Below are 11,889 nucleotides of genomic sequence, written 5' to 3' on the forward strand. Positions count from 1 at the left end.
CCGAAAGCACTTACGGCCGATTTATGGAATTAAGGAAAGAGATATCATATCTCGCCTCCGTGATTTATTATATGCTATATATTATGCTGTTGTAATTCATTTCTGATTTCGTTAATTTAAATATAATTCACATCTTTTCTCAATTCAATTTTTGCGCTCCTAACAGTCTTAATTCAATAAATCCGCTTTCTGCTTATCGCTTTAAACGGATTGAGAATTTTTCAAATTTTTTATTTTAAAAAACGATTTCAAAATCTTCTGAAAAACTGTTTCCGCTTTCATCTTTCGGTGCTTACGCGGAAAGTTTTTGAAGAACGCTTTTACTTTAATTATTTCTTCTCTACTCTCTCAAGTTTCCACGAACGCTCTTAATTGAGTGAGTTTGTGAAACAGGTTTCTGTGAACGGTTGTTAAGCGAGTTTGCAAAACTAATTCAGTGTAATTTAATTACTTGAATTGTTTGATTAATATATTAATCAGATCTATTTATTGTGAAACAGAAAAAATGTCTGGAGACAACACCAACAACGTTGACGGTGCTAGGGTTCCTGCAACCCCTGTTGAAACTCCTGCGGAGTTGGTATAACGGCTTGCTAAAGAACTTGAAAACACAAAGCTTACCGATTCGGGTATAGAAAACGTGTGCTAAAATCTTTTCGGTAATAGATCAACCCACATGGGGATGCCACCTTCGGCTTCCCAAGGGATGATGCCAGATAAGTTTGATGGCAAAGCTGGGTTCAAAACGTGGCAAAACAAGATGCACTACTACTTGGTCAGCATGAACATGGAACGATACCTCACAGAGGATCCACCAACGCTTCCACAAGGTGACATTGACGTGTATGTGGTTGGCAGTATGGATAGCTGGGCTCAAGGAGACTATTGTTGCAAAGGTCAGATTCTGAACCGTTTGGTCAATGATCTGTATGATCTCTACAGTATGTACAAGACTTCAAAAGCAATGTGGCAAGCTTTGGAGACCAAGTACAAGACTGATGAGTCTGGGATGCAGAAATTCTCAACTACGAAGTTTCTGAACTTCAAGATGGTGGATTCCAAACCAATAATAGAACAAGTGGAGGCTCTTCAACGCATCTTTCAGGAGATCGAGTTGGAAGGGATGTCGATCTGCAATGTCTTCAAGACGAATTGCTTGATCGAGAAGCTACCACCAGGCTGGTCGAATTTCAAGCATTACCTTAACTTCAAGCGTAAGGAAATGTCTCTTGATGATCTCATCCGTCGGTTGAGAGTTGAGAACAACAACCGTGGAGCTGATTCGGATGCTCAAAGCCAGGGGCATGATATTCATGTAGCTGAGCATAAGGCCAAGTTTAAAGGCAAGGGTAAAGGGATCTCTATTCCTCATAAACCGTTGAAGATTTCATATGGACCAAACTTCAAGAAGAGCAACCTTGAGAGGAAGTTCAAAGGAAAGTGTCATCATTGTGGTAAGATTGGACACAAGGCTGATGTTTGCAAAAGCAAAGCAAAAGATCTCAAGTTGCAGGCAAACCTAACTGAAGAAGACATGGTTGCGGTGGTTACTGAATTTAACATGGTGGAAGACAACCCAGTGGAGTGGAACTACGACACTGGTACTACCACACACATATGCTCTGATAGGACCATGTTCAACACCTACGAGAAGAACAAGTCAAACGAGCAGTGGTAAGGGCAAAGTGGTTCTGAAGCTAACTTCTGATCGTGAGCTCACCTTGCAGAACGTGAAGCACGTACCTCACATGCGGAAAAATCTCATCTCTGGAACAGTGCTAAGCAAGCATGGTTTTTCGATCAATTTTGAGGCTGATAAGTTATTTCTTAAGAAAAAATGGGATGTATTTGGGAAAGGGTTTTGTTAAGGGTGGACTGATCAAGATGTCTGTAATGACAATCCATCCGAAAATTGTAGCTTCTGCTTCTGTTGCTGAAATGAAAGAAAAACCTATTGCTTACTTGGTTGAGTCGTTTACTACTTGGCATGAACGTTTAGGACATGTCAATTAGAAAACAATGCAAAAAATGAAAAAATTGAATTTGATTCCAAAATTCAAAACTAACCAAGAAAAATGTGAAGTGTGCGTACAAGCAAAACTCACTAAAAGTCCCTCACCACGCGTTGAAAGAACAACCGACCCTCTAGGCTTAATTTACACAGGCTTATGTGATTTAAAGTATGTGCATACTAGAGGCGGTAAGAAATACTTTGTTACTTTCATTGATGATTGCACAAGATATTGCTATGTATATCTCTTGCATAGCAAAGATGGAGCACTGGAAAAATTTAAAGAGTTCACCCTCGAAGTAGAAAATCAGCTTCAGAAAACTATAAAGGTAGTTTGAAGTGATAGAGGAGGAGAATATAATGAGCCGTTCAATGCATTTTGCAGAGAAAAAGGCATTATACATCAGACAACAGCTCCCTACTCGCCAGAATCTAACGAAGTAGCGGAACGAAATAATCGAACTCTGAAAGAGATGATGCATGCGTTGTTGCAGGAATCTGGGTTAGCCCAAAACATGTGGGGGGGGAAGCATTGCTTACCACTAATTACATCCTCAACAGGATACCGCATAAGGTTACTGGCAAGTCACCATATGGAGCTTTGGAAAGGTACAATACCTTCGTACAAATACCTCAAAGTGTGGGGGTGTCGAGCAAAAGTGTTTGTACCACCGCCTAAAAAGGTCACAATTGGGCCTAAGACCGTAGACTGTATCTTCATCGGATATGCATATAACAGTAGTGCATATCGATTTCTGGTTCATGAATCAGATATTCCATATATCCATGTGAATACAGTTATGGAATCGAGAAATGCTTCATTTTTTGAAGACATTTTCCCCTGTAGGGAAACTCAAAAACGGACTCGTGAACAACGAGATGCACCGACTTTGGAAGCTGACAATACTTTGAGTACTACTTTTGTAGAAACAGAACTGGAACCTAGAAGGAGCAAACGAGCTCGCAAAAGTAAATCGTTTGGTGATGATTTTCTGATGATAGCATTTCTAGTTGAAAATCTACCACAAACATATGCAGAAGCTATGTCTACACCTGATGCACCTTATTGGAAGGAAGCAGTCAAAACTGAAAAAAACTCTATCATGCAACATCATACTTATGAGATGGCAGATCTACCACAAGGATTTAAGCCTTTGGGGTGTAAATGGATTTTTACGATAAAACGAAACCCAATGGCGATATTGAGCGGTGCAAGGCTAGGCTTGTAGTCCAAGGATTTCGGCAAAAAGAAGGCTTAGATTTCTTTGATACCTATTCACCGGTAACAAGACTATCTTCGATCAGGATGCTCATAGGTATTTCAGCCTTGAGAAATCTTGAAATCCATCAAATGGATGTAAAAACTGCTTTTCTCCATGGAGATTTAGAGGAGGAAATCTACATGAAACAACCTGAGGGATTTGTTATTCCAGGACAAGAACACAAAGTGTGTAAACTTGTGAAGTCATTATATGGACTCAAACAGGCTCCTAAGTAGTGGCATGAGAAGTTTGACAGTATGATGATGTCTAATGGTTTTCGCATTAATGAATGTGACAAATGCATATATTACAAAACTACTCCATCAGGGTATATTTTGTTATGTTTATATGTAGATGATATGCTCATCATCGGCAACAACAAAGACATCATAACTCAGACGAAAAACATGCTCAAAAGAAATTTTGACATGAAGGACTTGGGTTTAACAGATGTAATTTTGGGGATAAAAATCATCAGAACTGATGAGGGCCTTATCTTGTCTAAAACCCACTATGCTGAAAAAGTGCTTGATCGATTCAAGCACTACTCAAATGGGACTGCAAAAACTCCAGAGGATCCTCAAATTCACTAGACTAAAAATTCTGGTGAACCTGTGCAACAGGTGGAGTATGCAAGGGTAATTGTCAGTCTAATGTACTTGACAAACTGTACAAGACCGGATTTAGCGCACTCTGTAAATGTACTTAGTTGCTACACAAGTAATCCAAGACATAATCATTGGATGGCTATAACTAAAGTTTTGGACTATCTACGTTATACCAAAGATCACAGCTTGCACTATGGTAGAGAACCCGGAGTTTTGGAAGGTTTACACTTGGGGGTGCAGCAGTGTCCTGGAAATCTTCCAAACAAACTCTGGCAGCTAAATCAACTATGGAATCTGAATTCATATCTTTGGAGATAGCTATGTTGGAAGCTGAATCACTTCGTAATATCTTGGAAGACATCCCAATATGGGAGAATCCTGTGCCTGCAATACGTGTACACTGTGATAGCCAATCGGCTTTGGGCAGGGCAAGAAATACCCATTACAATGGCAAATCTCGTCACATCAGACGGAGACATAAAACTATTAGACAACTTATCTCGACTGGTGTAGTTACGATTGATTACATCCATACGAAAGAAAACCTAGCGCATCCATTTACAAAAGGTTTGGCGAGAGATCAAGTTATAAAAACATCAAGAGGAATGGGTTTAAAGCCTACGACTTATGAGGAGGTTTGATGGTAACCCCACCTACTCAGATTGGAGACCCCATGACCTAGGTTCAAAGGGACAACTAAATCAAGCTGAATCTGCTACAAGCACTAAGAGACTTTTGTCCTTTTCCAGTTCCTAAAATGATGCAAAGTGCTTCATGTATGTTAGAGGTTAAGCTTATGCTTTTAATGATTTGAAATGTAGCTTTGTAAAATATTTGAAATAATTAAAGGATATTTCTTTAAATACAAGCAGCTATTAAAATCACCTTGTGAGTGTGAAATGGGGCCGTTTCTAGGAGAATATATGAGGCTATACTCTCCAAGTTCACTCATGATTAACCAGGCATGTTCAAGGCCACAATGAATACAATAGAGAACCTCGTTCTACGAGAAAACGAAGCTGTGTTATGCCTGTTGTCTAAGTTTACATACAAATCCGGATGGTTCAAGACATCATGTTCACCATCTGGCTGAGTAAACTTGACAGGTATAACAATGAGTCGGTTCAAGGTTGAAAAACACCACCAACTCATATACAATTAGTTTTTACATATACTCTCGAAGGTCTATCTAGTCTAGCTAGTAGTGTCAGTCTATAGAGTTAGTTATGTCGTCATATGTTTAGACTTATTTCTATTCATGTGGGGGATTGTTGGAACTGAATTTTCAGAAAGAAGTTTCAGAAAATTGCAGGTTTTGGGACAATGACTTTCCGGCCAAATTTCGGCCAAATGGCTGATTGGAATTGTCGGGTTGATAGTGCAATGGAAAGATGGTAACGAGTACTACAAGTTGATACACTCATGCGTCCAAAACGGAGTTGATTTGAATGAGAAATAAGAGTGTGAAATAAGCTACTTGGGATGGTTTGGGAAATATCCCACATCCGAAATATGACTGAGTTTTCACTCATATATATATAGTTTCACACTCTTCTAGTTTCAAAAGTGTGTAGATGGAAGAGGGAAGATTCCCACACGCGAACCGAGCCGAACCAGGCTGGGCCGAGCACCAACGCGGAGCAGGCCGAGCACGGACGTGGGACGGGATGGACTGGGCGTGGACGCGGGCCGTAGGCCGTGGGCTTTTGAGTTTTTTGGAAAGCTTTAGACCCATTTAATTTTTTGGAAAGACTTGGTGTAAACTCCAAGCAACTTGGGCATCACTCCGAGAATATTCACTGAATATTTTCTTGAGACCTCCGTCCTTCCACTATATATAGAAGCACAACCTCTCATTAATTTTCACACTCAAAAACACAAAGACTCCTTTCTCTGAAGATCTCTCTCCCTCTCCCTTTCTTAGTTCAAGTAAGTTCTTAGTTTAGTAGACTCGAGAGTAAAACGTAGATCTGTTCCCTTGAGTTCTATTACTGGTGTGCTACTGTAATAGTGTGTATCCTGGGATTCATAAATCGTGATTGTCCGAAAGCACTTACGGCCGATTTATTGAATTAAGGAAAGAGATATCATATCTCGCCTCCGTGATTTATTTTATGCTTTATATTATGTTGTTGTAATTCGTTTTTGATTTCGTTAATTTAAATATAATTCGCATCTTTTTTCAATTCGATTTTTGCGCTCCTAACACTTAGGACCTAATCCATATACATCAAACCGAGACTAAACCATTGGAAATCAAAACCGACCGGGTTCACAAACGGAACATGATGTGATCATGGATGGAGCTAATGAGGAGGAGCTTGTAGCTGAGCTTAAACCTGAGGAACTTGTAGCTGAACTTGAATCTGAGGAACCATTGCTTGTACATGAAGGACCAATAACTAGAGCAAAAGTTAAAAAGTTAAGGAATGCACTTAATGGGGTAATTCAAGAGCTTATGGCCAAAGAGAGCATGAAAAATTATATTGGGAATGATATCTATCAAATCCAGCCCACTTTGAGCTTGATACAAGCCCAAGAAAGCCCAAAATAATCATTTTATTTTGTGGTCAAAGAGGAGTGACGAAAATGGAGTTCAACTCACCTTGGGAAGGAAACCTTGTGAAAGAAACCTTGGGAAGGAAAACTTCAAGAGTTGAGTCTTTATTCAACTAAATATCTTTCTTGTGTTTTAGTATCAAGAAAAATTAATATTTTACCTTGTTACCAAGTTTTTTATCCCTATATAAACACATATAATCTCATTTGAGAATAATCAATCAATTTTCCTTTTCATTTTATGAGTCTCTCTTTGTTCTTTGTCTAGAACACTTCCTTGTTTCTTAGTGTGTAATATCCAAACAATAGTCTCCTCTTGCTGGACTAGTGTGTCATATCTAGCAGCGATTGGAGTTGGGAATATCAGCAGCCTTCCGCAACTACTGTGCGACCCCTCAAGCCATTAAATCTACCTCGTTGCACCTTGCACCTTGGCGAGTTTCTATCCTATCTAATCCGACTGAGTGATCCTCGAATTGGACGTATCAAGTGGTATAAGAGCCACTTAACCGGTACTTGTCTGTTCATCTTCACATCTTCCATTTCGAAATACTTCTTCTTCTTTCTATCTTAAATCTGGGCTGTCTCTTTACCTAGGCCATCTCTATTATCAAAAGAAAAAAAAATATTAAAAAAAAAAACAAAGAAAGAAAAAAAAAATCCTAATATATATATATAAAAAAAGTGATTGACATTTGGCTAGGTGGTGGAAGAGAAATCCGGCTGGCTGAGGAGAAATCTAGCCTTAGTGTGGATAAAACAGATTTCAGAAAATCTTTTTGTCTTTCTATCTTCCTTCTTCCCTTGTTGCTTGGGAATTCCGTTGGGTTGCTTGGATTTGTTCTCTTAGAACTTAGGGAGAAGAACTTGTGTGACCTACCAAAATCAAGAGAAACACTTGAGTGTGTGAGATTTTTTTTATCTGCTAACTTTTGGTGTTAAGTTTCAGGAAACCATGAAAAGCGATAGAAAAAGAGATCGGGCAGGAAGTTCTGTCGCCGGGCTATCTAACTTGCAAATGAGGGCATTGAATGACACTATTACTAACCTTATGAATACAAGTCTAGAAGAACTAACCAGAGGCTCGACGAGATTCAGAATGGCCAACAAACCCGTTTTAGACCCGAAGCCAGGAGAGAACGTTCAAGGAGGACTTATCGCCCCGAGGACGAAATTGAAGAAGAGGAGTTCCATGAAGAAGATGGTTGATCCATCAATTGACGTAGACGAAGTCATAGAAACCGTGATCAAGGTGATGTTAATCCTTTTGGTACAAGAAATGATAGAGTAGATGACAATTTAGGTGGTTTAAAACTTAAAATTTCAACCTTTGAAGGTAAAAATGATTTGGATGTTTACCTAGAATGGGAAAGGAAAATGGAGTTAGTGTTCAATTGTCAAAAAATTTCTGAACTCAAGAAGGTTAGGTTTGCAGCAACTGAGTTTATAGGCTATGCTATTAACTGGCATGATCAAGTTGTGACTCACAGGAGAAGGACAGGTGGAAGACCAATAGCTTCATGGGATGAGCTCACTACCCTGATAAGGAAACGGTTTGTGCCGGTTCATTACCACAAAGATCTCCACCAAAAAATTAAACGCTTGCTTCAAGGAACCAAATCTGTGAAGGACTATTTCCAGGAAATGGAAAGCATAATGATCAAGGCGGATGTAGATGAAACCTTAGAAGCTACCATGGCTAGATTCCTTGCAGGCCTCAATCGAGACATTTAATATATAATGGAGCTTCAAGAATATGAAAGCTTGGAGGAAATGTTGCACAAGGCGGTTCTAATCTAACAACAAACCAAGATGAGGGGTTTCTCTAAACCTTCCTTTGCTCCAAAACCAAGTTATCAAGATAAAGGAAAGGCAGTCGAGACCAAAAATCGGGCAAGGGATATTCGGTGTTTCAAATGTCAATGACTTGGACATTATGTCAACAACTGTCTGAATCAAAAGGTAATGATCCTCCTAGACAACAGCAAAGTGGAGTCCGAGGAAGATAAAGAAAAAGAGGAAGATCTCGGTCCAATCTCTGACGAAGAGGAAGAACAGTTTGAATATCCAACTCAAGGGACACTTCTGGTCACTAGGAGATCATTGAGCGTTTAACATAAGTCCAATGACCGAGAACAAAAGGAGAATCTCTTGCACTCTAGATGTTTAGTTCAAAATAAAATTTATTCTTTAATCATTGATGGTGGAAGTTGTAATAGTAATACTCTTGTTAGGAAGATTGAACTTGAGACCAGACCTTATCCACGACCATTTAAACTGGAATGGTTGAATGAAACGGGTGAACAGTACGTCAGAGAGCAAGTCACGGTTCCTCTTACCATTGGCCGATATGAAGAGGAGATCTTGTGCAATATCCTTCCCATGGATGCAAGCCATATCTGGCAGTTTGACATGAGGGCGATACATGATGACTACACCAACCGACATTCCTTTGAGCATAAAGGAAAGAAGATCACTCTGCTTCCTTTAACTTTGTTGGAGGTCCATCAGACCAGGTCGAGTTGAAGAAAAGCCGAGACAAAGAAATTAAACAAGCAAAACCTGAGGTATCTCCTAAAAACTCCAAATTCTTTATCAAAGAGAGTCAAGTAAGGAAATCTTTGTACTCTCAACAGCCATTGCTTTTGCTTGTGTATATAGATGTTTTGCAGGAATTCTCAGGTATCTTTCCAGAAGAGAACCCTAACGGTTTGCCGCCAATAAGAGGTATAGAACACCAAATTGACTTCGTCCCAGGTGTGTCACTTCCAAACCGGCCAGATTATCGAACCAATCCGTTGGAAACAAAGGAACTTCAAAAGCAGATTGGAGAGGTTCTTGAAAAAGGTTACATCAGGGATAACCTAAGACCATGTGCTGTACCTGTTATCCTTATGCCTAAGAAGGATGGCTCGTACCACATGTGTGTAGACTGTCGTGCCATCAACAATATTACGGTAAAGTATAGGCATCCGATCCCTAGGCTTGATGACATGCTAGATGAATTGTATGGTTCTTCTGTTTTTTCAAAAATTGATTTGAATAGTTGTTATCACCAAATTCGTATGAAAGAGGGTGATGAATGGAAAACTGCTTTCAAAACTAAGCATGAGTTGTATGAATGGTTGGTTATGTCTTTTGGGCTAACAAATGCACCCATCACTTTTATAAGGTTAATGAACCATGTCTTGGGAACATTCATTGGAGTCTTTGTTGTAGTTTACTTTGATGATATCTTAGTCTATAGAAAGAATCTGGATGAACATGATCAGCATCTAAATGTGGTTCTAACAATTCCTAGGGAGGAAATGTTGTTTGCCAATCTTAAGAATACATTTTTTGTACGGATAACCTTGTCTTTCTAGGTTTTGTTGTTAGTGCAGATGGCATTAAGGTCGATGAGGAGAAAGTTAAAGCTATAAGAGATTGGCCATGTCGTACGACCATTGAAGAAGTAAGGAGCTTTCATGGCCTATTTGGATTCTATAGGCACTTTGTGAAGGACTTTAGCATTATAGTTGCACCTCTTACAGAAGTCATCAAGAAGGATGTAGGATTCAAATGGGAGATCAAAAGAAAGATCAGTGATAATGCCTACCAACTTGATCTTCAAGGTAAGTACAATGTGAGTTCAATCTTTAATGTTTTTGATTTAGTTCCTTTTGTGGCAGATGATCTAGATTTGAGGACAAATTCTTTTCAAGAGGATTGGGATGATGTAATGATGGATGGAGCTAATGAGGAGGAGCTTGTAGCTGAGCTTGAACCTGGGGAACTTGTAGCTGAGCTTGAACACGATGAGCGTTTAGCTGAGGAACCATTGCTTGTACCTGAAGGACCAATAACTAGAGCAAAAGCTAAGAAGCTAAGGAATGCACTTAATGGGCTAATTCAAGAGCTTATGGCCAAAGAGAGCATGAGAAATTATATTGGAAATGATATCTATCAAGTCCAGCCCACTTTGAGCCTAATACAAGCCCAAGAAAGCCCAAAATAATCACTTTATTTTTTGGTCAAAGAGGAGTGACGAAAATGGAGTTCAACTCACCTTGGGAAGGAAAACATCAAGAGTTGGGTCTTAATTCAACTATTTATTTTTATTGTGTTTTAGTTTCAAGAACAATTAATACTTGGTCTTTAAACACATGTAATCTCATTTGAGAATAATCATTCAATTTTCCTTTTCATTTTATGAGTCTATCTTTTTGTTCTTTGTCTAGAACACTTCCTTCTTTCTTGGTATATAATATCCAAGCAACATCCTCCTCTTGCTGGACTAGTGTGTCATATCTAGCACCGATTGGAGTTGGGAATATCAGCAGTCTTCCGCAACTGCTGTGCGACCCCTCAATCCATTAAATCTCCCTCGTTTCACCTTGCACCTTGTCGAGTTTCAATCCTTTCTAATCCGGCTGAGTGATCCTCGAATTTGGGCTTATCAGAACAAGATCGTCGCTGAAACCCTAATCTACAAACATAGAACATGTTGTAGCCACCGTCCAACAGATCTGCGGATGCTTACCGGAACAGAACCTCCGGTAAACCTGGACGACTCTAGCCGAACGGAGATGGTGATCCAAGAACCGTTTCCATCCCGCCACCATAGAGCTGTTTTGAGAAGGATGATAAGAACCGAGCTCGTCTTTGTCGAAGACGCTTCTTGCTCAGTTGTAAGAGAGAAAGAAAGTAGGGAGTAGACGAAGAGACCTTCGACGGTGGCTTAGCTTCGCCGGATCAGAGACTATTTCCCCTATCAAAACCAATCCTGTGAAAGCTCCAGAATCTCCGGTCCCTAGATCTAACTATCTTCCTCGCTTGTTCCTTGCCATGAATCTCCCTCTTCCACTCCACGTTGCTATATCGCTAATAGAGCTCTTACCATAGGAGAGCGCAGATGCTTCTCCACTCTACAGCCCCCTTGATTTTGATCCAATAGCTTCGCCGAGAAGATGAAATGAGTCGTGAATGAAGAACCATGAGCCAAAGGATCCTCATAGTCACCGGAATTGACATAAGACCCGCCATTGATGCATGAGTTTGTGATTAGAAAAAGAAAAGTTTGAGAGAGAATTAGCCGTCAATGAGATCCATGTGTCCGACTTCTCCCGACTTTGCATAAGAATACCCTTAGCATTATTGAAAGGATGAAAATGACTTGTCTATGTATATATATATATATATGTATATGGTACGTTAGGCTAGGAGGATCATTTCGAGGGTTGAGGAAAATACCGTGTCCACGTTACGCAAGAACATCCCCTATACACCCTTGAATAGTGGAGAATAAGAAATCACTCAGTCATATTACGTTACCAAATGAAATCTCAAACCGCAGATTCATATGTTGTTTACAAAAAAAAATTACCCAATGATGTGTGATATGTGTCATGGTATGGTTTCATGGCAGGGTAAAATAGTAATTACTTGTATACAGGTTCATATATTCTGT

The 11,889-nt window shown here is 39.6% G+C and overlaps 1 protein-coding gene across 1 annotated transcript; it reads left to right on the forward strand.

Moving 5' to 3' along the window:
• Nucleotides 1-676: 676 nt before the first annotated feature.
• On the forward strand, nucleotides 677-1,678 carry LOC104704615 (uncharacterized). Its single transcript, XM_087458467.1, has one exon. It carries the CDS (start codon nucleotides 677-679, stop codon nucleotides 1,676-1,678), a length of 1,002 nt encoding a protein of 333 aa, XP_087314593.1.
• Nucleotides 1,679-11,889: the final 10,211 nt, after the last annotated feature.

The sequence above is a fragment of the Camelina sativa genome, chromosome 7, assembly GCF_030686135.1.
Source record: "Camelina sativa cultivar CO46 ecotype springtype chromosome 7, ASM3068613v1".
In the NCBI taxonomy this organism is placed as follows: domain Eukaryota; kingdom Viridiplantae; phylum Streptophyta; class Magnoliopsida; order Brassicales; family Brassicaceae; genus Camelina; species Camelina sativa.